General features: G+C 32.8%; 1 protein-coding gene across 3 annotated transcripts in view; it reads left to right on the top strand.

Moving 5' to 3' along the window:
• LOC113396475 (KH domain-containing, RNA-binding, signal transduction-associated protein 2-like) overlaps positions 1 to 27,806 on the top strand; it is a 278,222-nt gene that overhangs the window by 113,692 nt on the left and 136,724 nt on the right. For all 3 annotated transcript variants that reach the window (XM_026634416.2, XM_064218903.1, XM_026634413.2), the window contains exon 2: positions 2,513 to 2,665. In XM_026634416.2, the coding sequence (XP_026490201.1) occupies positions 2,563 to 2,665 (103 nt within the window). In that variant the 5' untranslated portion in view covers positions 2,513 to 2,562. The remainder of the gene's footprint in view (positions 1 to 2,512; positions 2,666 to 27,806) is intronic.

Raw genomic sequence — 27,806 nt, forward strand, 5'->3', positions numbered from 1 at the left:
GTTTTATTACTGCAGGATGTTAACACTGTTTCTAAATGCCTAGTGTTCCTCACATAAATCTTAATATTGCGCTTGGCTAGGATTTACCCTTGATTTATTATTCTACCTCCAAGCATATTAACATTACGGTCAAGGCTATTTCTGTTCTGTATAAAACGAAGTCGCTTCCCGCTGTCTGTACGCTTAGATCTTTCGAACTAAGCAACGGATTTTGATGCGGTCTTCATCAATAAATAGAGTGATTCAAGAGGAAGATTTGAATGTTTAATACGTGCCTATTATAGTAGAAAAAAGACCTTAATTTCAACTAATAAAAAGAGAAAAAAATTCTTTGTTTGTTATTTAATACAAAAATTGTATAATCATTTATCCTAATTTTACTCTCATTGTATACGGGGGAAGTCGGGACGGTTAGCTAGTTTTATATATATGTAAAAAATGCGAGCTATTTAATGTGTAATCCTCGAAAAATATATATAGAACTGTTTGGTGCAATGATTATCATAGCTGGTTACTGCTTGGTTCACACACATACAATTCTTGGCGGGAGGACTTCGTTGGGGTACATACCACCCACTCATCAGTTATTCTAACGCAAAATTAGGTAGTAGTGTACGTTAGTGGTACATTGGTAATATGAATAAATAATTCTTATAACCTGGATGCCTTCAACGAGGCATGGCGAGGGCGACTGATGCAGCTCATTCTTGCTGACTGTACTAGTCGTCTTCGCGTTTGAATTCCACTTCCACTTACCATCAGGTGGAGTGGGGTCATATGTCCACCCGGATAGTATAAAATAAAAAAGAAGAGATTAATATTTCTTATTCTACCAATAACCAATAGCAGTGGTGACCATTAACCAGCAGGTGACTCTTGTCAGTCCACATACTTATATGACCTAAAAAGCGCGTTTTTGATCATATGTCTGCCTCGTTCCTCTAGTGACTGTGTTATAAGGCAGTGGACCCTGGAGTCTTCTGAGACCGGGGTTCGTGCTCTTTCTGTTGATAACTATTTCGGTAGCTACCCATATGTTGAAACTTGGTAGTATTTTGCCTTTTGTGGCTTCCTTGCCTTTGGCAGCACGTTAAGCTTTGCATTAAAATAATTATGTCTCTTTATTAACTCTTAAGAGAGTCATCTATTTTATTTTATTTTATTTTCATTAGGACAACCAACAGTAGATACAATATCACATCCAAAATAAAAAAAAAAAAATTACATTTCAAAATAATCAAGGCAAAAGTTCTACTACTTACAGGTAGTCTCACCATGCACTATCATATTAGACAACGTAATTATTGAAAATATGAATTAAACATAAGCATAATAATTAAAAATAAGAAATACAATACATTATTTAAACTATTATATAATAAATAATAATTAATAAGATAAACCATATGATTAGAATTGAGCACAAATGAAATTCTTTATTTTTCGATTGAATTGAGATAATCTAAATAAATAAATCTAGATAAACCTAGATGAAATATTATTAATATAATATATATAATTATTACTTATCAACATATAATAATAAAATACCTACGTAGTATGTATTTAAACTACTATAAGTATTTGAAACGGGATATTTACCATGTTTTTTATTTTTATTTGTTGGAGCTCGATATTTCGACATTATCTACGAATGTCTTGTTCTCGTTAACAAGATAAATGATAAAAATAAAAAACATGGTAAATATCCCGTTTTAAATACTCATAGTAATAAAATTAACCATGTTAATTTAAAATATTATGTACTTAAATGTTTTTTTTTATGTTTATGACTATTAGAGTAAGGTAAAAGTCATTCTAGTATTATTATTTATTAAGTTTGAACTAATGAATGGACGCAATGGTCCTTTTATAAAAAAACTTTTAGATAGTTATCTGTTACCTACAACAGTGTTTAGTGCAGGTGAAAATAGCTAGACATTCAATGAATATCCCAAGTTTAAGCAACAAAGATTCATGTAGCTCTCGGTCAGGATGAAATTTGAGTGAGCCAGTGTACTTATATACACCAAAGCTTAACTTAAGTTACACGTTTGAAACTTAAGCTGTACCTCTTGTACTAGCTTAACTATCTATCATACTTAAATAGTATAACGTATTATAACTTGGAATTAGTATGTTAGCGTAACCATACTTAGTTTGGTGATTAAGTTATGAACCTCATTTTTTTTTAATATAAATATGTTACTCGATTTCGAAAATAATAAAAAGCTGTGTTAGTATCACCTATACCAAAACCACTATTTAATTCAGCTCTCGAATATATATTTTAAAAAAGATTGTCTTTTAATTTTTATGAATAATAACTTTATTAACCAACTAATAATATCTTGCTTTGTGTGACAGCTATGTTTGACATTCCCCAAACGTCAAACTACTTTGCTAGTGTGCGTGTATTTAGTGGCCAACAGTCTATATAGACGCATAAATAGAAATATATAGAAAATATAAAATAGCACTATGAGTACTAAAACTCCCTTTTCTTTTCCAGATAACAGGTGGTCGTGTTGTGTAGTGTAGTGATGTGCTAGTGCCACCAATATGGAGCCATCTTTGCCTCTCGAGGAAGACGAGGGCAGGCCTCAGCAAGGGTCCACTGGAAGCGGCTCGTCCTCTGGCACGGGTTACTACGGACACAAAAATGGTGAGTGCTTACTACACAACTTCAATTCAAAAGTATATTAAGAAGGCAAACAAGAAATGGAACCAAACTGAAATATATTCTAATAATTTTCAACCACCAAAACAGCATAAAATATTCCTAAAATATTGTAATGAAAATTGACGTAAAGTTAGCCCAAGGCCTTGAAGGTTAATGCGAACAGAACCGTGGGGAAGATATTTATTGATGAAATTGACAATTCTTTTCAACTTTGGTCAATTTCATTGCTAAAAGATTCTTATGATTTTTTTGTTTAAACGAAAAAACTTTATATTATAGTTTATAAAAAGTAAATAAAGTAACAACCCGCCTATATTTTCATATTGGTCTCGTCTCTCCTCGAGGAGTTTTAAAACTTACTCTTGCTCCAGCCAGTGGACATGCATGTCGCAGAGTTCCATTCGAAGCGAGTAGGCATTTTTTGAGATATTTTCCAGAGATTAATTGTGCCGTGAAAAGAAAATCATTAATACGTTTTTTTTTTAATATGAAATGTTTCTAATTATAGTTATATACATATATAATTTAAAAGGGTCACTGTCACTATAAAAATGGTTAAAATCTTAAAACTTTTTATTCACAATCTGTGGGTTAGTACATTTCAGCACACCACGGTCGAATTATTAAAAAAAAAATCAAGCATATTATTATAATATTTATTATAGATGTTCATCTAAATTCAAACAAGCGCACTTCGATATAAATCCACTTGTATCAACTCGAAAAAATTAAATCTAAATTAATTGTTTGTATAAAAGTTAGCAGGAACGAAGTGCTGTTTGAATTATTCGTGAGGCAAAAGGATTATTTGCTTGAGTAAAATAGTATAAACGGATTGGTCCACACAAGAAAACACAGCACTTTAAGCGCTTAAAATAATAATACGTACTAGACGTTTTGATATGCAACTGTTTCACAGCGCACAAAGCATGTTTACGGCGCACACGTGAAAATAGACTAAAATGTTTTTATAAAGACGTATGTACTCAGGCTGAGTGATCGTCAATATTCTCAATATTTAACGTGAGGCTTTACTTATAACCGACACAGCAGATATGTGAGGTTATGCGTTTATTAGCCCTTTTATATTTGATTGTTATGATTTTGTAAAAAATTACATTAACGAATTTAATTTCATCGATGTATTATGTTAAGGTAAGTGAGTTTATTCGTTTATTAGGCCTTTATGAATGTATTTTATGATTTTGAGAAATTTTAAGTAGCAGTTTAATATTATTGACGTATTTAAAGCGCATCATATGTCAAGGGAATATTTATATCTATATCGAGATCAAATTGCTTATTTTAGTAGGTTTTAAAAAACACAATACAATAAATTTAGAGCGATCACTGATTTGGAAATAGCTAGCCAGGAATTTAGTAGTTACAATCGCTCACCAATAAGATTTGTATGTAGGTACCGAGTTTTAATTAGTCCCGTCCCTTAGGGCATCCTGTATGCCTGGTGAAGTGAAACACTAAAATTGATAGTTAATGAAATATTTTTTAATTAAAGAAAAACAATTAATTATAGTATTTTTATAAATAATCAACGTAATAATAATAATAATATATGTTACGAACGAAGTATAAATATTCATTTGCCAACACAACATACGTCTCAGTATGGCCTTGAGGATATGGGCCACCTGGTGGTATGTGGTCACCACCTCCCATAGACAATGTTGCTGTAAGAAATATTAACCATACCTTACATTGCCAATGCGCCACCAACCTCGGGAACAAATATGTTATGTCCCCTGTGCCTGTTACACTGGCTCACTCACCCTTAAAACCGGAACACAACAATACTGAGCACTGTTTTTTGGCGGTAGAGTATCTGATGTGTGGGTGGTACCTGCCCAGACGGGCTTGCATAAAGCCCTACCACCAAGTAAATATATTTTACATAAATATATATATATAATTAATTAAATTAAAGCATTTCATTTATGAAGATGGGATATGAGGGATTCATTGGTGCCGACAAATCGAAATACCTGATACACACAAACCAGCGATGCGCACTCGATCTCTTTGGAGGCACAAGATCGCTTTAAAATCTTTATTCAGATTTATTACGATTTTTTGTTTTTAAAAATAGAACAAAAACCTAAAAGATTGTTCAAGAATGAGTAGTAGTGATCATTTAAATCAAAATTACATTGTTTGATTTTAGAAGCACACACACAAGGATACACTGTTACGTAAAAGATAATTCGAATTAATTTAATATTTGTATTGCTTTCAAAGACAAGGCTTGTACAATACACGACTCTAGAACACAATCAATACGGTTAGGGGAGCAAGTTTGCAAACGGATACTGCACTCGTTTTAAATGTCAAAGTTTACGCACCAGGTACATTTAGATTTTCTTCGTATCGGAAAAAACGGAAGCAGTTCTCTAATATTCAGGTGAAATAACCAAAGATCACTCGATAGTGAGTTTTCATCACTAATGGACATTGGCTCTGTGAGATATATTAACCATTGCTTACGCTGATACGCCACTGATCTTGGAAACTCAGGAGTACCGATATGTGTCTGATGAAATTGTACCAAATGGGTATCCACAAACCTGTAATGAAACGGCTTGACAAAAAAACTCCAAGCCCCCAAGAGGAGGCTTTACCTGAGCAGTGATACGGTTTTAATCTATTACTTATATAAAATAAATTTAAAAAAAATTAGCAACGATAGAATACAGAGGATTTTTATTTAAATTGGTGGTAGGGCTTTGTGCAAGACCGTCTGGGTACAATCATATGTTCTACCACCAAATATAGTAGCAAAAGGGAGATAAATAAATTCCCAAAGTTAGTGGTGAATTGACGATGTAAGAATTGGTTATTACTTCAGACAGCGCCATTGTCTATAGGCGGGATCACTTATCATGAAATATCCGTCCGCAAACTATAAAAATAATATACACGACAACGGTACCCTAAAGAGCCTTTTGTCGCAAACCGAACAACATTTTTTTAGTTCCACCTCACTGGATCAGATAACGCTTGTTTGTTCAAGTTTCTATTGGTTTACGAAATTACACTTTCTGATTCATAGATTTATTAGTTTTTTTATGAATGTTCTTTTTGTACCGAATTTCTCGGAATTATATAATGACTGGGCGAAACTATGATTATGCTTAATGGTGGCTTTAGGCTTGGGCCAAATAAATCTACTTTAGGGTTGGCACGTCTAAGTTGAGAAAACAAAATAAGGATGTCAAAAATAAAAAAAAAAATCATTTTAAAATATAGCACGATGCTTTTGTATTGAGTTGTTTTTCCTAAATATCTGTCAGCAGGACAATGAGGCACGTGTATTTAACATGATGTAAATACTAATACATATGATGCCAATGTTGAAATTAAACCAGGTCAGCATAAGAGACCAACACTATTGGAAATTCTAATAAGTGATTCCATTAAGCATAATTTACTATTTGATTTCGGCACCGTTTGTAAACTGTGTGGAAAGAATTTACAGTCGGCCGCCAGTGTGACGCTGTCAGTGTTCCCTTCAACAAATTTTGGTTGTGGCCTAGGTGCTTTGCTATCATAATATGGTCAGTTTAAACACAAGACCGACGGCTTTTCGCTCTTTCCTATGCTTGGAAGAATTCATACTAATAACAGTCAATCTCATTCCTTGAAAACTTAAAATCTCAAATTCCAAAAAAACGCCCTGGATTGTGCCCACAAGTACGTGCCTATCCAGGGCTATTGCGTTTTTTTATTGTATCTCATGCTCAGTTAACTAGTATGCCTTGAGAATGGCTGCTGTGGTCTAATTCATTTTATTTCATTTCATCATTATTATCATTGGTATCATTAGGTATGCGTTGAGACATTTTTTAAGGTAGAAGACCTTATGTTATTCATTCAATCGTGGAGCAAAGGATCAACGTAAAAACTTCGAGACAATTTCTGATCTGATCTATGAGGGCTACTTTTTATAACGAAAAATGCGAATGTCTATAACAACCATTTTTTACTTGAAGTTTCGCTATTCGCTTCACTTGTAGCTTATGCCGTCTGATAATATGTAAGTGACGTCAGGATTACGGCCATTACCATTATTGAATTACCTAATGTCCTAAGTATATCTGTTTCTGAGATTACTTTAGTCTCAAATAACAAAGGAGGTAATGGCGTGAGCGCTATTACGGACACCTGATTCCCATTATGGATGTCTTAGGAATTTTGATCTATACGATAGTCACAAGTCAAATATTCTTTGTCATTTAAGAAATACTGTCCAATTGGAAAAAGCAAAATAACGACTTGATTAAAACATATATAAGTTGCTTCTTTTTCTAGAATTCCGTAAAAACTGGACTTATTTTGATGAAATTGTATGTCTGAACGAGCCTAGACAAATTCATATAGAGAATGTCGATTTCGTTTGTAGAAAAAGCTGAGGATAAGGCATGTCTGGTAATGGCATATTATTTATTGATTATTTATAACCAATTGTCGAATTTTGACCAATAGGCGATCGAAATTCGACGGTGGTTCACCGCTAGTTAAAGTATGAGATAAAATAATTCGAAAGATACAAAAAATAGACTAATATGAAAGATACCTTGACCTTTTAGAAAAAAAAAAAACAAAAGAATGTCAATAAACGCGTCATTGATTTTTCATTTTGACGTTATGTGTTTCAATCATTGGCAGCATGAACGTTAACTATGAATATTTATGTCATTTAACATAATGTATTTATAACGTATATTTTGTACACATTCTATCTTTATTTTTCTCCTTCTCCTTCCTTATATCCTTTAATTATACCTAATCCCACACTCTCGCGCGCTAGACAAAGGGTTACAATTTAAATAAAATTCTATTTCACGTATTATAATTTTTCAATTAAATTGTGATACGAGTATATATCATCATTACATTATATAAAACAAAGTCAGTAAATACTGTCTGTCTGTGTAACTGTCTGTCTATCCCTGTGTATGCTTAGATCTTTAAAATTATACAACGGATTTTGATGCGTTTTTTTTTTTTTTAACATATAGAGTGATTCAAGAGGCAGGTTTACATGTATAGTAGATGCACCATATAGTGAATGAAACTCACCATATAATGAATTTAATGAAACAGTGATAATTTTAGAGGTATCTAATATGATATCGTAAATAAATAATTTTTTTTGCGACAAAAACGCAGGGACATATCGGTTTGTATTGTCGAATGACAAAAAATCTATGAACTTTGTCTATAATGAGATTCTGTAGTATATTTATTATCAGCATTGCACCCGTGCGAAGCCGGAGCGGTAGTCTACAATATAAATAGATAGTTTCGACGAAAATCAAAATTAGACTTCACTCCTACAATTTTCAAATCAAAAGTTGCTCAGTCTTCCTCACTAACAACGCAAACACCATCAAAAAATTCCTGTGTTATTTAAATGAATGAAGAAATTCATACAAAAAAATTCCAATCGTTTGTTTTCAAGTTTACATATAAAAAATGTCATAACAAGAAGTTATTTAACATCAATTTACGTGATTTAAATTAAAGTCACAGATAATTTGTCTATGTCCACGACTTGTACTGAGAAATGTATTAATTATTTGGCAACCTTTCGATATTAAGCTTATATTTTAATGCAATGATAAACGTGCTGTGAACTGGTAAATTTATGATCACCATTTATAAATTAGAGCACGCTGGACGTCCCGAATTCTGATATAAGCTGGGTTTTTTTTTTAAATAATCGGTGCATTAAAATGGTTATTGTTCCAAAATAACATTCACTTAACGAAACTTACTGGTTAACTTATAAATAATACTTACCATACATATTAGGTGTGCGAAGAAATCAGTTTAAATATAGATAATTCAGTTTATTTTTTAAGATAGTAGCAACAATTGACAGTAAGACATTTTACCCTATTTTTTTTAAAAGTGGGTAGATTTACTTTACATTGAAGCACTAGTATAACCAAATAAGTCCCAACGCTATGAGTGACGTAGCTATACGTCACGTCAAACATTTATGAACTCAACATTTAGTCCAAATATTTTTGTATTCGAAATTCAAATATTATAACATTTCGTTACGTGTACAATAAAGTCCTAAAATATAGACTGTGATGGTACTTTGAAATAAAAAAATTCAGGCAAACATAAAATGAACGATGGAAAAAACTAAGCTATCGGTATTTTTAGCTTTTGGCTCAGTTGGTGGTAGTATTTTTCTTGTAAACATGACGTATCACTTTGCAAGGCACGTCGATTGCTCTTCTTCTGCTCGAAAGAATAACAAATCAATAAACACGTCGTATATATAAAATTACACAAGATTGCAATTGATTCCTTTGTTTTAAGTTAAATTATATTTTATTGATTGAATGCTTCTTGATAGGATAGAAATATTATATTCAAAATCAATACCATATATTTACGTTTATATAATATTCTAAAGCGTTTCATCAAAATCAATTGTAAGGGTCTGCTTGAGTTAAGGATGTCGTGATTTTGACTTCTATTTTTGCCTTTGCGCACATCACATGGTTCAGTGAACCAAAACGAAATTGGAGATGATGATCTTCAAAATTTCTAAGTTTTTCATAAAAGTAAAAGCCTGTAAACGTCCCACTGCTGGGCTAAAGCCTTCTCTCCTATTGAGGAGTAGGTTCGTTAAAAAATAAAAATGATCAAAATCGGTCTTAATTGTGAGTACCAATTATATGTATACGTCAATTTCATTCAAGCACACTGTATCGGTCTCAAACTTACCAACCGTATATTATTTTCTATTTCCAAATATAATAAACTCTGACCTTTGTCTCATGACCTTTGAAATAACCCCCACCATAGCTCAGCACATGTTTTAAAAGTTTACCCATAGCCGAATGTTGCATAACTATGGAACTGTAAAGCCAAATTGAAATCAGATAATCATGAAAACCGCCAAATTTACGGTACAATTACCTCATTGTGCTGTGGTTTGACATGAACGTTTGTCGTGCGATATTCGACCGCAATCGGGCTTACCTTCAATTAACAAATGAATACAATGCTCGTGCATATATTTTTAATTAGATTTCGAAGAAATTTCAAGTGGAAATTTCATTTGTCAAGTTTATTGTGACGGAATTCGTGCGTTTTCAATCAGATTGAGAAGAGAAACTTTGTAGAGTTGTTGGTTTAGTAATTCCGATTCTGATTTAATAATTTTTGAGTTACTTTTAAAGTACCACCCGTAGACACGATTAGATATTAACCGTCTTGAAGTGTAAATCCTCTAAATGGAGCTCTTAGGGACATGGGTGCCTGTAATGACACTTATTTACTTATAATTTAACACATACACAACAATAATAATTATTTATTTATTTATTTATTTATTCTTTATTGTACACCATAAACAAAAATACAAAATCTTAAAATTAAAATAGTATAAATTTAATGTGTTGTACATTGGGCGGCCTTATGGCTAATTAGCCATCTCTTCCAGACAACCCAAACGAAGAGAGATTCATTGAACTTAAACTGGGTAGGTGGTGCAGCCAATAAACTTACATACAAATGTTACAAACTAATACTCATACTTAATACAAATATAAAAAATGATAAATATTACTATTATATACTAAAAAATGCCTATATATATAATATGCTTGAGAAAAACAGTACATGGAAATTAAGTGAAGTCGTCTAAATCATTATTTAGATAGTAATTTTTAATAGATTTTTTAAATATATTGATCGATTCTGATATTTTTATATTTTCCCGAAGTGCATTCCATAACTTTACGGCTTTTACAGTGAAGGAGTTTTTGAAAAATTTTGTTTTATGTACAGGCATTTTAAGCATAAGGTTCCGCGACGGTCTTAATAAGGAAGAGCCTCCTAGAAATTCAAACTGTACCTTTAAATAGGAAGGAAAGTTAGAGTTGAATGGAGTACTGCACAGAAGAGAAAGAATATGCAGGTTCCGGCGAAGACGTATAGGAAGCCACTTGAGCCTTGAACGATATTCCGAGACATGGTCATACTTTCGCAGGCAAAATATGAACCGGATAGCAATATTTTGAAGTAGCTCAAGCTTGTCAAGTTGGTCCTCAGTCAGATCAGGATAACTGGCATCTGCATAATCTAGAACGGATAAGAGGAGACAGTTTGCTAGCATCATTTTGTTAGGAATTGGAAGAACAGATTGGAGACGTCGTAATGAACTCAGTGTAGCAAATAATTTCCTACTGACCTCTTCAATTTGTACTGACCACGATAATGACTGATCTAAATAGACACCAAGGTCTTTGACGGTGGAACAGTATGGTATTCTGTAGCCGTTGTATTCTACTGATGGTAAGTTGAAAAGTGATCATGCCAGAGCTACCGATTAGAATAGCCTGAGATTTGTTAGAGTTAATGTTAAGTCCGTATCGTTTACTCCAGAGATTGAGACAAGATCATCATTAATGTCACTAATGTTATTCCTGTTTCGCGATTGAATATGTAATGCATGGTTGGTACTAACTAAGTGCTATCAACGTGCATTGAATAGCACGTGAGTTCAATTAATTAATTATTCGTATTAGCATTTATTATTATGAACGTACTCGTCGTAATAGGGTTTTACTTCTGTTGAGTAAGTGATAGTTTTATTATTGTTATAGCTTCTTGTTGATAGCCTCCCTTACCAGCTTACGGAGAAAACTATTATCTATGTTTCTTGTATTTGTCACAACTGGCCATATTTTTTTTTATAATATCGGTAGGCGGACTAGCAAATGGGCCATCTGATGGTAAGTGGTCACTACTGCCCATAGACAATGGCGTTGTAAGAAATTTTAACCACTCCTTACATCACCAATGCGCCACTAACTTTGGGAACTAAGATGTTACGTCCCTTGTGCTTTTAGTTACACTGGCTCACTGACTCTTCAAACCAGAACACAACCATACCGAGTACTGCTGTTTGGCGGTAGAATATCTGATGTGTGGGTGGTACCTACCCAGACGGGGATACTAACCATATACTTTGATACTGTAAGAAATATTAATCGTTATCGTATCATCAGAGCACTACTAAGCTTAGGAACTAAGATGTTATTTGATTGTGCCTGTAGTTGCACTGGCTCACTTACACTTCAAACTGGAACACAACAATTGTAAGTATTCTTACTCACCCATCTTAACGAAACACGACAATACTAAATATTGCTAATTGGCGGTAAAATGTTTGACGAATGGGTGGTACCTACTCAGACGGGCTTGAACAGTGCCCATATAGTATCACCAAGTTTTCTAATATTTATTCTATATATTTATTCTTTAAAGGGATGTTTTACTTTATTTAGGAACAACATTAACAGTCTGTAAATTTCCCACTGCTGGGCTAAGGCCTCCTATCCCTTTGAGGAGAACGTTTGGAGCATATTCCAAAACGCTGCTGCACATGCAGGTTTCCTCACGATGTTTTCCTTCACCGCCGAGCACGAGATGAATTATAAACACAAATTAAGCACATGAAAATTCAGTGGTGCCTGCCTGGGTTTGATCCCGAAATCATCGGTTAAGATGCACGTGTTATATTTTTTTTCATTTAATAATTACAATAAAACCAATTACCTTAATCAAAATATACTTTATTCAAGTAGGCTTTGACAAGCACTTTTGAATCGTCATTTAACCAACTATTTAAAGTAAAGCTACCACCGGTTCGGAATGTAGATTCTACCGAGAAGAACCGGCAAGAAACTCAGTAGTTGCTCTTTTTCAATATCCAAAAATACAGTCATGTTAGTTAAATATAATTATACTAACTTTGTCTATGTAATACTAACTTTGTATATTGATAATTGCAAAAACACAATTCATATATTCATCAATAATTTAACAAGCAATAACAATTATACTATATCACAAAATTATATCGTACCTTAAATGTTAGCAGCAGCTTGCTGGTCCAGGATCCAAGTGAAAAGTAAAAGTCGAAGTGCTCTGTACGGAGCTTCCATCACTTATATAAGCCTCACTACAAATCACGTGACTCACAATATTGAACAGAAAAGTCAAAGTACCCTCTTATTTAATATCAATGTTATCAAAACAATTCAAAAATAACTTAAATTAAATTATTATTATTACAGAATTGATTAAAACATACAATGCATAGTGTAAGCCTTGTTTGTAATTGTCTAATTATTTATTTATTTCTTACTTAATCTGACACAGGCGTTCTACCACGAAGCCAGCTCGGCTTTAGGAACAAATAGCAATTAATATATATTTAAAGATACCGCTGTTAAATAATTAATAACTGGATTGTAAAATAAAAAAGAGTATTCAGTTTAAAATAAATAAAATGTGGAAAAGATAATAAAGGTCTACGAAGAATTCATTGAAGGACAAAGAAAAGAAAAATTCTTGTTCTTTTGGACTAAGTACCTTCTTGGGTTATGCAGAATAACTCACCGAATTCTCGTCACAATGGAATGATTAGTGTAGGAACGCTTAGTGTTCAAACATAAAAAGGCAAAGTAGCCTTTAAATGTCATACTGTTGGGCTAAGGCCTCTTCTCTCTTTGAGGAAAACTTTTGGGCTCCACCACGCTTCTCCAATGCGGGTCTGTGTTCACATGCGGCAAAATTTCATCGAAATTAGACACATGCAGATATCCCGATGTTTTCTTTCATGTTGAGCACGAGATGAATTATAAACATAAATTATGTACAGGAAAATTAGAGAGGTGGAGCCAGCGTTTGAACCCGCAAGCATCGATTGAGATTCACGCGCTCTAACCTTACCGATGTTTATTTTTTATTCATATGGATTGTACGCTACTTGTACATAACTAACAAAGTCAGTTTGTAAACAAATCCAGGGAAGCAATTTTAATCAACATTGTGTAATTTCAGTAGTTCGGGATGGCATAATAAAATTATGTTTTACAATGATGCTCCAATCTCTCTATATTTCTTTACAATCCCTCACAACCATCCAATTGTTTTCCTTATGACAGCTCAATCATTTTTAAAATAAGAAATAGTGTTACATGCCAGTATTAAATGTTATTCCATATAAAATAATATTAATTAAAGTTGTACAAATTATTGATCAATTAATTACAATAATAATTGTATATGTTTATAATATGTGATATTATTAATGATTATAATATCCTATGACGTATCACCGTATGGAGGCTAGGGTTAGTCTCTAACAATTGTGATACTCATAACTTGTTACTCCTGTAACTCGACTGCAGAGTCGAGTCAAAAGAGTTACTCTTTGGAAAATGTATACGATTTCAATTACTGAATAAAATAGTTTGGAATTTCTTCATTATATTGAAACCTGAAGAAAAATACGAATACAAGCGCTGAGTCTTTTCGCCAGTAATTCTCGGGTCAGGGTTTTCTTTTCTGAAACGGTTTTAAGTTTCATCTTTACTATCAATCCTCTGGACCGATTTTAGCTACGTTGACGAATTTCAAAGAAGACCAGTCAATTCAATCAACGCAGGATTATTATAATGTGCAAATTTGTACGGAACACTCCATAAGGTGCACTCTCTATCCCCCCACCCGTGACCACTATACGTGATTTCCTAGGTATGGGGGTGTACAAATGTCCATCTTCCGGGCTGTTACTGATTTTGATAGCGACACTCATTAGCTTTTTATCGGACCGATTTGGGGCCTGAACCGAGGACCTCGGAATCTGCAGCCTTATATCTAGCCACAAGACCAAAAGTCATTCAATTAATAAGTAATACTTATATCATATTCATCAATTTGAAACTTTGCTAGTGTTTTAAGATCAGCCATCGAGATGGAAGTGATAGACAAGAGTAAATTAAAACATTCTTCTGCTACCAGAGTTTTGAGCTCAGGTGGGTCGTGTTGATAAGTTACGTGCATTAAGCTTGGTAACATTTTTCACTGACAAAGGCAGGAATTGAATATTTAAAGCTGTTTTTAAATTCACAAACTGGTTTCCCTTATTACTAACAGTATCTAAAACGGGATATTTACCATGTTTTTTATTTTTATTTGGTGGAGCTCGATATTTCGACATTGTCTACGAAGAACGACATTCAGTCTCGTGAACAAGACATTCGTAGATAATGTCGAAATATCGAGCTTCACCAAATAAAAATAAAAAACATGGTAAATATCCCGTTTTAGATACTGTTAGTAATAAAAATAACCATGTTAATTTAAAATCTTATATGGTTTCCCTTATGTTACTGATGTAAAAGCGCTCTTAAATAGAAGATGATGTATAAAATACTCTCGTCATAACGCTTAAGTAGTAACAGAATAAATATTGTTTAAAATGATTACTAAGCAAAAAATATATATAACCTCCGTTATTAATCAATCCGTCCATAGAAGAAAACTGCATGAAAATCCGTTCGATAGTTTTTGAGTTTATCGCGTACAGACAGATAAATAGAGATTATATATTTATATACATATATCTAGTGATAATGTGTATATGTACATTTGTTGTACACAAATCATAAATGTATTCATATTTACTTAGATTAAATTTATTATGCTTACGTTTTAATTTATTATGTAAGGTCTTTAACATAAATAACAAGATAGAAAAAAAAAATCTTAATAAGATCACTTCAACAAGATTTTTTTTATATTTATTGTTCTGTAGTTGTAACATCACTGTTTTGAGCATTTTATTAATTGTTCATCTATGTAAGCGCTGATATTATGAAAATATTAATCTCTCTCAATATTATACTTAATGATAAGTTTATCGGATTGTCCATATTATTTTATTCGTAATTAAGCAACGTTTTTCATTTATATAATATATTAAATTCCACAAAATGTAATTACTCCATTGTTCGGTGGTTTGACATGTTCATAGTTTGGCACCCAATGTGGGACCGCAAACAAATGTGCCGTTAGTTGACAACACCGGATATAATTTAGAGACAAACAAAATAATTAAATTTAAGCTACTCATATGACATGGTTCTGACGGCATAATTATTTTCAGTGTTGTTAATTGAAAACAATTACGATTTACAAACTGTACGTGATTTTTTAATAAAAATAATCTGCAACATTTTTTTATATACAATTACTTATAAAGAAGTATTCATCAAAACAAAATTTAATTGCTATTGGTTTCAAAAATAACAATAAAACAAAATTTATTTCAAATTCAAATGCATTTAACAAATATATTACACTTAATTAGTCCCATCAAAGTTAAACCTACCACCGGTGAGGAAAAAAAAATACCCTGCCCTCAGAAGAACCGGCAAAAAAGTTTCGAGTAAATTAATCGTAAATGTTGGCGCCCAAAGTGGGATTATTAAGATTTATTAATTATTATTTATATTAAAATAATATAGATTAGTACATAGATGTACATATTATTATATATGCTTTAAAATAGTATTCAATCTGAGATGAAATGTTTGATACGTGACAAGATGAATACTGTCCCTTTTCAATGCTACTCTATTAGTTAATAGGGGTCTGGGACGGTTCACGTATCCATATGTTTTATTCATCAATTAAAATCACATGTATTTATAAAGTTAAAAACTTCTTTAAATTCAGATATAATTATCCAATATGAAAATAATGAATGACTACGTCCGTTTATAACGAGTTTTGGTTTGTTAAAAAAACAAAATCAATTTCATTCGGACTTTATTTCTTCGTTGATTTTCTAAGAATGCTATTGAGCTCATGAAACTAATAAAATAAAAAAAAAAAAAACAATATTTATGATGTCAAATAGTAATGCTTTACTTGTTGACTTCCAGGCAAGATATATTATATACATATATATAAGTGTATTTAACTAACATAACTATGTATTTTACATGTTGAAAAAGAGTAACTACTGAGTTTCTGCCGTTAAAAGTGCTTGTAAATGACTGTTTGAATAAAGTATATTTTGATTTTGAATTTCTGTATAAACTACGAGGCGTAGATCGTTTTTGAAATAAATATTTGATCGCCACTATTTGATAGTGAACTAAAAAATATAGAATTACATCGTCAAGAAAAGCAGTCGTCCCGAAAAGGCTTCTGCGAATTGAAATCGATTTGATGTTATAAGCTCAGAATCCTTGCTCTTACCAGGAATCTATTTACCTGTGTAATAGTAACCGGATTATCCGATAAATAAAATAAAACGTCTTAAGAAACACTTGGATAAATCTGAAGATTATCAACACATATTTTACTGCCAAACAACAATACTTAGTACTGTCGTTATCCGATTTTAAGGGTGAATGAGCCAGTGTAATTACAGGCCCGAGGGACGTTACATTTAAGTTTACAAGGTTGTTGGCACATTATCTATGTAAGGTATGGTTAATAATTCTCACAGTGCCAAAACCTATGAGCAGAAGATGGCTTACCATTAGACGATCCATTTTCCAGCTTGTATATCGATAAAAAAAAGGATAAGTTAGTTAATATTCAACTTTAAAACAGAACATGTTGCAACAACTCTTGGTACATATACGGATCACTATTGGTCGTCGGGTTGATTAAAGGGTACGGTTAGTTGACCCACATGCAGGGAAATGAGGAGGGGAGGCGTAATTATGGGTGGAGGAATTGGTAATGATCCCTTAGCTTGACGAAACGAAATTTCGTTTAAAATTATTGTTTTGAATAATAATGAAATCAAAGAATTTAAAATTGTAGGCAATATATTGTTTTTCTATTTTATTTATTGTATAGCATTTAGGTGTATGTTAAATGAGACAGCTATCATAATAACTACGACATTATTTTGAAACCATTGGTTTGATAAAATGTACAAGAATTACACAATTAAATGTATTTTTTTCTCTTGCCATTGTTATAATAATAACATGCTTGACTTTTAAACTTTCAATATATATTATACGTTTATAGTAATTTTATTAACATAAGAATTGATAACATTAAGTGCTTAAATATATACAAATATGAATTAAAAATAGTTACTGTATAAATCTTGACCGCGTGGAATGGTGGCAAGAATGCTAGCAGCATTTCCCCGTTGAATCGATCCTCTGGACTAAAAACGAACCAGCCCTCCTGTCACCAGTGGAGGCAATAAGGCGAGGTGTTATACTTATTATTATTTTTATAGTAGTATACAATCCTTCATTGATTACAGTTAATGTAATTCATATTAAGTAAAAAAAAAAGTTATAAAAATGTCACGCTCTACATTGACCCTATTTTGTAATTTAACACTTAAAATTGTCGCAATAACTATAATTACACAGCGATAAAAAGATTTGATAAAAATATTATAAGCAAATTAGATTATTTGACAAGCAAAAATAATTTTCTTTCACGGACAATCATTTATAAAATTAAGTAATGTACGGCTTATCAAATAAAATCATAACGGCTGATCCGTTATGCTTTTATTTACGTGTATGATAAATACGGAGCACGGAGTTGAAATAATATTACTTTATTTTATTTTTTTCTGAATAAAACAGAATTATAAAAAATATATATCGTTCTGATTGTAGTTTACACTCTGTTACATACTATATCCATCCAAGCTATATAAAAACAAGATTATTATATTTTATATATATTTGTAAATTGCATTCATAATATTAAGGCAATTTTATTAACTACCTTACAAAATTTATACAGCTTTGTTGCGGTACCATTCTCTCTTTTCAATATATGTATATATTTTATCTGTCAGAAGTTAGTCAAATATGTAGGAAAATTTATTAAAGTCGGAAAGAAATTTATTAATTATTCTTACATGTTACAAAGTTACATCAAAATAGCATCGTGGTAACGGGCTTAGACATCAAGGGTGAAATATCAATTACTATGTCGTAAAACAGACGACCTTTTCGAATATTTTGACGAATCTATCTACGATAAAATCTCATTGATCAAATTTTTGTAAAGTGTTAATACTCCAGGCCTTAGCCTAATTAGTGATAAACAGGCAATGGTCTTAAAGATTCATGCGAATTTACCAGCGTACGTGGTATTTCATACATTGTAAATGTGTCATAACTTTTTCAATCTCATTTTATAAAATTGGCGCCCAAGATGGGGCATTATTACTTTATACGAATATTTTATGAGATAAAAAGTTTTCGTTGTACTTTCCTTTATTTATATAGTTTTTATGCCTAAGAAAACTTCTTAAAGTAGAAAATTAACAATCACACGACGAAATTATTTCAGGTAGCAGGTTGCGTGCTTACAGCCCTTTGGGTTGAATTGTAAAGGGCTCCGTGATTGATAGCCTAAAATATTATAAGGCGTATTATTCTGTACACCTCCATTTTTCCTATAAACTTGCACGCACGTACTTGGAGTTTATATTTGGCTTGGGGTTAAAAATAGGATTACAGTTGACAAATTATCTTAAAGAATAAAAATATGTTCATTAATTAACAAATATCAAAACAAAAAATTATACATTCTTCGAGTAGGCTTTTAAAAACACTTTTGATTGCTCATTTTACAGAATTGTATTACATGCTAAAACGCGTTTCAGAATATACTTTCAATCGAGTAGAATCAACAAGAATTTAGTAATTCATATCTACACCTGATGTATAAATAAGTATTTAAAAGTACCACAACATTAATTTATTTATTTTCTATAATGATCAATCATAATGTAAATTCGTCATTTGGACTGAGACGTGTTTTAACAACTTTTTTAGTTTTTCATTTTATACAACGTCATTATCTAAGTCCTCTCTTACTTTACTTTACTTTATACTTTTATTGTACACGACACAGAGAAAATAAATAAATACAACATCCAAGATCCAGCCTTAATAAAAGACGCGTACAATATTGGCGATCTCTTCCAGGCAACCAACGGTTAGGGTTAGCAGTCCTGAGCTTTCTTATCAGGCGTTCTTCTTTGGTTATGCGATTGGTACAGATTTTGTCTATTGTATTGAATGCATCATCACGTAGGTTTTCGTGGATTTAGGGAATTGGATGTTCAACGCTCAATATAAATCTCATCAGACATCACTTACATCAATACGCATCATCATTATTTTCCAAATTTTTAGAGTCCAAATTAATTTTCAAACAATTTCCACATTAAAATGAAAGTCGCAAGTCACGCTGACGACGCAGGCACTACTTATGTTAAACATATCAGGTAAAATTGTATATTATTAACATAATTTAACTTATTTTGTTTAGAAAAACCTAAAGATATTCCGTCTCAATAGGTAAATTTCCATAACCTGACACGATTAAATGAATATTTAGGCATATTGCTTCATTATATTCAAATAAGACTGGGATGAAACAGCGGTCGTTAGGGAACATTGAATAATTCAAGAAAAGAAATTGCTGGTACATTTACCCGACGACGTAAAACGTAGTAATTATATTGGTATATTCATATTTATTTCAATAGCGAAATTATGAAAACGGTCAAGAGGAACGAAAAATAACAACAGACTATATACAAACAGCCACAAAAATCTAATAAGCTTATGAGTTTATGTATTATAAAGGATACAATAAAGGCAAAAACAGATATCTGCGCAGAAATTTTTATTTTAATTCAATCTGCACGGGAGATTGATCATAACACGTACAATTGTATTTGCAAAAAAGGTCACGTCTCTATTTCCTCAATTTCATAGTCCTCACTGGGTTGACAATCCGCAGCCTTATGTAGTAGATACTAGACCAAGAAAACGAAGAAGCGTGAGGAAACGAAGTGTCTCAGAAAGCACTGGAATATGTTGGTCTACCAACCACTAGACCACACAGCTCACCAGCTGTGTTAGGTAATTTTTCGATTGGAGCTTAAGAATAGAAATTGCAACTGTGCTTAGGCACACACGCATTTTAACATCTGAACCGTTGGCTAGTCTTTGTAGAAAAAGGTCGCATTGTTCGAAATCAGATAGATGTTTATCGACAAGGTTGTATAGCAATGAATAAAGTAACAGCCTGTAATGTCACATTGCTGGTTTATAGCCCCTTCTCCTTTTGAGCATAAAATTTGGAGCTTATTTGACCACGCGGCTTCCGTACCGTTGCAGAAACAAATGTGGCAGATTTTTAACCGAATCATGGAAGTTTCCTCGTGGTCTCTACTTCACTGCTGAGGGCAACTTACAAAAACAAAATAAACTTTTATTAGTTGTCACGGGGACAAAAAAAAATGTTGGTTGAACAAGTCTTTATTAAAAAAAATATTTTTATGAAAAAAAACAATTAAAAATACATTTTAAATTAAACAAAAATCAGACGGGTTGGCCGTTGACGGTATCTGGTCATGAAAGCTAAGATACTAACTAAGTACAGCATGAATACACAATGTAATGTATATCAACCGTTATTGCTTAGCAGAATTTACTATTTTAATTAAGCATTTAAATAATTAGGTATTAAAAAAACGAACAAAACTGATGAGAGATGAATAATAGTATGAGTTGCGGTTCGTTTTATATTTCGAATTAAAAAAAAAATAAGCAGGATAGTGCAAACCCTGAACGCAGCGTCCAGAAATTAAATTAACTCTGTTGTTTCAATGCAAGTACAAAAGCAGTGCAAAGCGGCAATCAACGACAGCAGCAGCAGCAGCAGAAGCGGCAGCAGCAGCACTGGACAGGCAGCAATTCCTCCACAAAACAGCAGCTTCAACTCAGCAAAACTCTTCAGTTGAGTCCACCAAGCAATATTATAATACTTTGGAATATAATTGCAAAGTATATATATATATAAAACACTCTCTGTGAACAAAACAACTCATTACCTATCTTGCTTAAGCACTAAGAAGGCCCTAAGAATGCCCCAGACACAGGTACAAGCAAGAATAAATTATTTAATTTGAATAAAAACTCATAAGATTGAGGTTATTAAATTGGATATTTAAAGTGCCAAAATATGGGAAATTATTGCTCAATTGGCAACAATACAATATACAAAAGCAAGAACTATATTTATATTAACGCAATCATGCCTTTAAACGATTTAAATCACTATAGGATTCGACTTAGGTCACCCAGTACGTTGACTTGATTATCAAAGGTAATTAATGCATGAACTCACCTCAGGAGTGTTTAAATAAATGAAAATTCGGCAATACTTGTCAGATATTGCACGTGGCCGGTTTTTGTACAAAAACTGGAATTGAACGAAAAACTGATTAAATATCACTAAATTACTACAATTAATCTGCCTCGATTGAACGAATATAATTTGTTTTACTTACGGTTTAGTAACCTGAACATCTCAAAAATGGAAACATATGATGATGACGTAGGTGACCCTCCGTTTACATATAATTCGTGTATAATCCAAAACGAACGTAAAAACCAATATACGAAATGTAGAAACAATATATTAAAGGCCAATATTCTGGAATATTCGCTGAATATACTCACGAAGTATAAATGATTTTATCGTTTTAAACTGACAAGTGTCGGTAGGTGACCGGCTCCCGCACAACGATAAAACGAACGACGTAGACAACGCAGTGCTGCCATCTCACAAAACAGATAATAAATATAAAGACGATTACGATTCAAAAATCGAATTTTTGTTAAATAACCGATAAATGATCATAAAGATAAAATAATTTATAGGGTTACATGGTACTCCACCCACCATGGCTCCCCAGACCAAGTAGGTGATCAAACGTCGAAAAATATTTCAAAACGCAAACAAATTTATTATAACTGCTTAAAGATTTTCCTAATTTTATATAAAAAAATGTGTTATGAAATTCTTTACGAGCACCGAGGAAATAATTGAATTGTATTATGGAGTAGAATTGTATTACAATCTAAAATATAACTTAAAATGTCGTTGTTTTACAAAGGATATTTTTCAAAAGACATTCTTTATATCTTCCATGACAGCCTCGCTCCGTATGTTCTTGAAATCCAATATAACGGGCTATTCATTGGGAATGAGGTTTTTAATACTTTTAAATAAAAAATAAAATGTATTTAGCGTTACGGGCATAAAATTAAAAATAGGAGATCGTCTCTTTGTTTAATATTTATTATTAAGTTTTTGTATATTTTGGTGATGGTCTGAATTAATTCAATCACTCTGAAGGAAAAAGTCAATTGCTTTTTATTGCCTACATGGACTATATAATGTGTATCAGTATACTTTATGTGATATAATCTTAGTCTCATGATAATCTGATTGGGTAAATATGATAGGCCAACAAAGAGTTCTGGGGTTCAGTTTCCAAGCGATGGAGCTGTAAACACTCGGAACTTACTGACTTTGGGCTACTATTCCACTACTGTCTGATATAAAACCCAATAAATTTTAGTAGCCCGATTCAAGGTTCGAACTCATAACCTCGAACAACGGGGCATGTAATATCTTACCAAAAGTAATAATTAATAGTTTGTTGTTGCTTATTTATAAAAAGAATTACAAAAAGGAACAATTTTTCCAAATTATCTGGTAAACTACGAAATAGTCTTCAGATATTGTTTAAAAAGCGTTCTCCGTTCACATCGACTTTGGAACGTTTGGTAAATATGTTGTCAGTTTTATTCGTCAATCAATAATAAAGTGTAACGGCATTTTTACCTACGCCTTATCCCTGTTTTTGTCCTCCCCCTAATATTCTAAGCAGGTCGTTTCGAAGAGATCGTTAGATTTGATAAGGCCACGCTTGCATGCATTATTCAATTGATTTTTTTATTTGACATAATTTTTGTGTCTTGCAATAAGGCATAAAATGAGTATAATTGTTTGTAATGATTGAGATGTTTTGGTGGTGTATTAGCGATGTAAGGAACGGTTGAAATTTCTAACGGCGTCAATATCTTTGAGAACTGATGGCCACTTACCATCAGTTGGATTATTTACCCGTGCCGTTACTTCTTATTCAAAAAATAACGGCCACGGTGGCCTCTCATAGCAAGAACTTAATTAAAATAACCATCTGCCTATAGACATACAACTTAAAAACCCTTTCTTGTCCTATCAATGCCCTGTGCTTTATAAATGTCCTTTATATCTACTAACTCACCCTTATAATCGAAGAACGATAATACAAAGTATTGTCGTCTGATTTTCTTAAAACTCTAAGCTCTCTTGTATGAAAGATCCATATTGTAAAAAATAGTAGATTTTGCTGGAGGAAAAATATGCAAAAAATCGACTATTAATACGAGATGAGATGAGATTAATGCTCCATTGAACCACAAATACTCGTAATATATATATGTACGATTAATGGAAATATAATGATTACGTGATTACTATCTCTGATTAAATGCATATGGAAATTCTCGGTCCATTTGCACTAAGCCATCCAGCCGACTAATAGCATTTACAGATCGCTGTTCTGCGTTTTGAATAGTGTTATGCGAAGATTAATGGAAATAGCGTTATATTCTACTAGAAATATCTATAAGAGAATGAGCCGAGATCGCCCAAGAGTAGACGACCAGTTTCATTGTGCTTTTGAGCTCAAAATCTCTAATGGCATAATATATCTGGTGAAATTCTGAAATATTCAATGGCTTTAGTGTAGCAAGCTCCAAACCTTTTCCATAAGAATATATCCGGGAGAGAGGATTGCGAGGACGAGAATACTCCGACAAACCATAGCACTATCACAGAGCACAGCGCTCTCCGATCAGATACGTGGAGAGGGATTTTAGTGGATAATTCCACGTAATCAGTTCCCTGCTTCCAATTTTCAGATTCCAGGCTGCTACTGATACTATTTATCAGCCCGACCTGCTTTTAACCCAGGATCTCGGGATATGCTGTCTTATATGAAAATACTAGACCAATGAGTCAATATAAAATACTACCTAGATAAAAATATCCGTTGAATTTTATTAAAGAATTGATTATCTTGTCCCAAGAACGATCTAGACACTTTCAATATTTTTAATACGACAATTTGTGACGTTTTGGCGGTCGTAAATACCCATTAATAAAACTATTATTAGAATCTTACCCTGTAAAGCACAAATCAATATTTATCGCCTCGCCTAGATATAGGACCGAATGTGTTTTCCTATTCAAGTTTATAGCGCACGCCGACAAAGGTCGGTTAGTCGACCGTTCGTGGATGGGGTATAAAAAACAATTTTATAGCTTTAACGCTTCGGATACAAAAGGCGGAGTTTACGTGTCCGACTTTACGATGTTTTTTGAAGTGTATTGGGATGGTGTAAAGAGAAATAATGAAGATGCTAAATTTGTAGACAAATCATTTGCAAGTACCACTGGGTAACGAATTTGCTAAATTGATCGAATTAAAAAAAAAAGATTCTACTCCCGTTAGACATATATGTTTTTACTAACAGTATCTAAAACGTGTCGTGAACAAGACATTCGTAGATAATGTCGAAATATCGAGCTCCACCAAATAAAAATAAAAAACATGGTAAATATCCCGTTTTAGATATTGTTAGTAATAAAAATAACCATGTTAATTTAAAATCTTATATATGTTTTTGTTGTCAAGATAAATTTACTATAAATACCGTATTGTTCATATATGTCGCAGCCAATTAGTTTAACTAGCCTTTAATTAACAGCCAAGCCTTATATTGTCCTGGCAGTATAGAAATACTTACTAACTGCCCGAATTAGAACGGTAGCAGTTTTACTTTCACGTTTTCCAGAAAGCACGTCATGTAACATAAGCTTAATATTTACGAATCAATGCTCTATTTTTATATGTAGTAATTTTAAAATGGAGTGAATCGAAGAAAATCACGCAATTTATGAACCAGTTTCTGACCGAGGTTTCGTCCGTGTGTGGGAGGAATATCATCTAGGAAGATCTCTTTCTGTACTCCTGACGACGTGTGATGACCAGTTCAGCAGTTAAGACGAAACAAACAAATAAAAATTGGTATATATAACACTAAGTAGGGTAAAATATAACGCTCATGAGAACCATCACGGAATAATCAAAAAAAGGGACCACTTAGCAACACCTCTTCTAAAATTACCCGTAAAACGACCAAAAATTACATACTTGAAAAATAAGGGTAATAAACACATAGCTCATGACGTAAAAAAGGGGTTCGTGTGCATAAAGAAACCTCCCGGTCGTCCCTAATGGGTCACAGGTGGTCGATCTCAAAAAAATGATCCTCATTTCAACACCTTGGTCCCTATTGGTACCTTATTGTTAATAATAATAAAAGATCTCATCTCGTGCAAATTTGTCGAAACACCCACACATACTTAAATTTTTGCATGACGAAATGAAATTTCTCATTATATTTTTATTTTTGCGTCAGTGTGTTCGCTGTACGTAATTTAATTGAGCTTGAAAAATATTTTATTTAGATCTAATTTGTTAGCTCGACTCCGTTTGAATTTTAGGTGAGGTTCATTCGGCAACACTGGGTTGATGTGGAATGACCTATATTTTCATCTTTCACACACCTCCGTCGAAATCAAAATATTCTTTATAAAAATATACTTATAAACACATTTTGAATTATCATGTTACAGTTGAATTCAATGTAAATATACCGCCGATTCAGAATGTAGATTCTACTGAGGAGAATCAGTAAAAACTCTGGAATCTTCTAGAAACTCAATTGTACTCTTTTTCCACAAATTTTAAATCCGAATATCAATGAAATGCAATTACTATTTAAACTGCATGAAAATCAATTAATAAAATCGTTTATTTTATCGTCTATGTAGTTTTTTTGAAGTTATAATTCTTTTGACGCGTTATGTTAAAAATATTAGAGAATCGACCGCAATCGCTAAAGGTCATATTACTTTTAGATACAGACCCAATCGCAGGGAGTGCAAAAAGCCCGGACGCCACGCATTGGGATGCGCGTCGCAGTAGATACTGAGACCATCCGTAAGGCATCCACATCACTTAAAAACTTATTTGGAGGATAGGAGATCTCGTGCTTACGACCGGGCGCTTGTTGTGCCCAAGACGGGTCTGTGTAACAGTTTCTAACGGACGCTCAAATGGTTGATGATTCAGAAAGCGGTATCTAATATGACATTGAATTAAATATTAATTTCGAATAATATTATCAATTAGTATAATTTATACAGCCGGTGCAATGCCTGAAGTTGCTCAAAATACTACCACCACGAATCCAAATACTTACTTATCCAACGATAAATTTACAAGACTGAGTTTTGAATTGTTAGATCCGTGGTCATTAGATATCAAAAGTTAATAACGACTTTTTCAAGAAACTGCATACTTCTGATGCCTCACGAGGTGGTGCTTACTCAGCTGAGTCTTGCGATTTAGAGAGGTAATACTGCCATCGTCCTGAGTACAATGCCACAAGACAATCTTTTGGATCATTTTTTTTTTATAATTTACATATGCCTAACTGAACCTGCGGCTTTATCAGCGTGAAATTTATACCATACCATAGATTAAAAAATATAAAATAGAATTTAAAAAGTAGCCCGTGTCCTTCGTCGGGACTTATACTAACTCAATACGAAATTTCATCTCAATCGTTTCAGCGGTTCAAGCGTGAACATTTAAGAGTTACTTCCGCTATATGAATATAGATGCCAGCAGAGTTTTTTTTTTTATTACTTTTCATTGCATACTTAATAGCTAGAACATGTATGTTAAACACTTGTAGTAGATTAATAATGTCTCTTTTAGATACTAGAATACCTAATTGTCACCAACGCCATTGGTAATTAACATATCATTATACGCAAAACGATTAATACACTTGGAGCCATTAGGATGAACTAGTTCACTATATAGAAGTAATTACCGAATAATTGATTAATAGATACAATTGAATTGTAATCCAAGTGCATAATGGTTATTAAGATGTTTTGTTGTGAAACATATTAAACCCAGTTACTGTCTGACCGACGGAGAAATAGATCACTATGTAGCAGTGCTTTGGGCAAATACCTGGGTACACACTCGTCAGATGTTCTTTCGCCAAACAACAAGGTCTAGTAATGTTGTGTTCCGGTTTGAAAGTTCTGTGAGTCAGTGTAACCACAAACACAAGGGACATATCGTCTTAGTTCCTGAGGTTATCGCATTCGCGATGAGAGGAATGGCTTAAATTTCTTATAGCGCCAATTTCTATGGGTGATGGTGAATCATTGCACTGAACTATATATTAAAAAATATCATGGTGTCGACACGACACGACAC

The sequence above is a fragment of the Vanessa tameamea genome, chromosome 25 (assembly GCF_037043105.1).
Source record: "Vanessa tameamea isolate UH-Manoa-2023 chromosome 25, ilVanTame1 primary haplotype, whole genome shotgun sequence".
In the NCBI taxonomy this organism is placed as follows: domain Eukaryota; kingdom Metazoa; phylum Arthropoda; class Insecta; order Lepidoptera; family Nymphalidae; genus Vanessa; species Vanessa tameamea.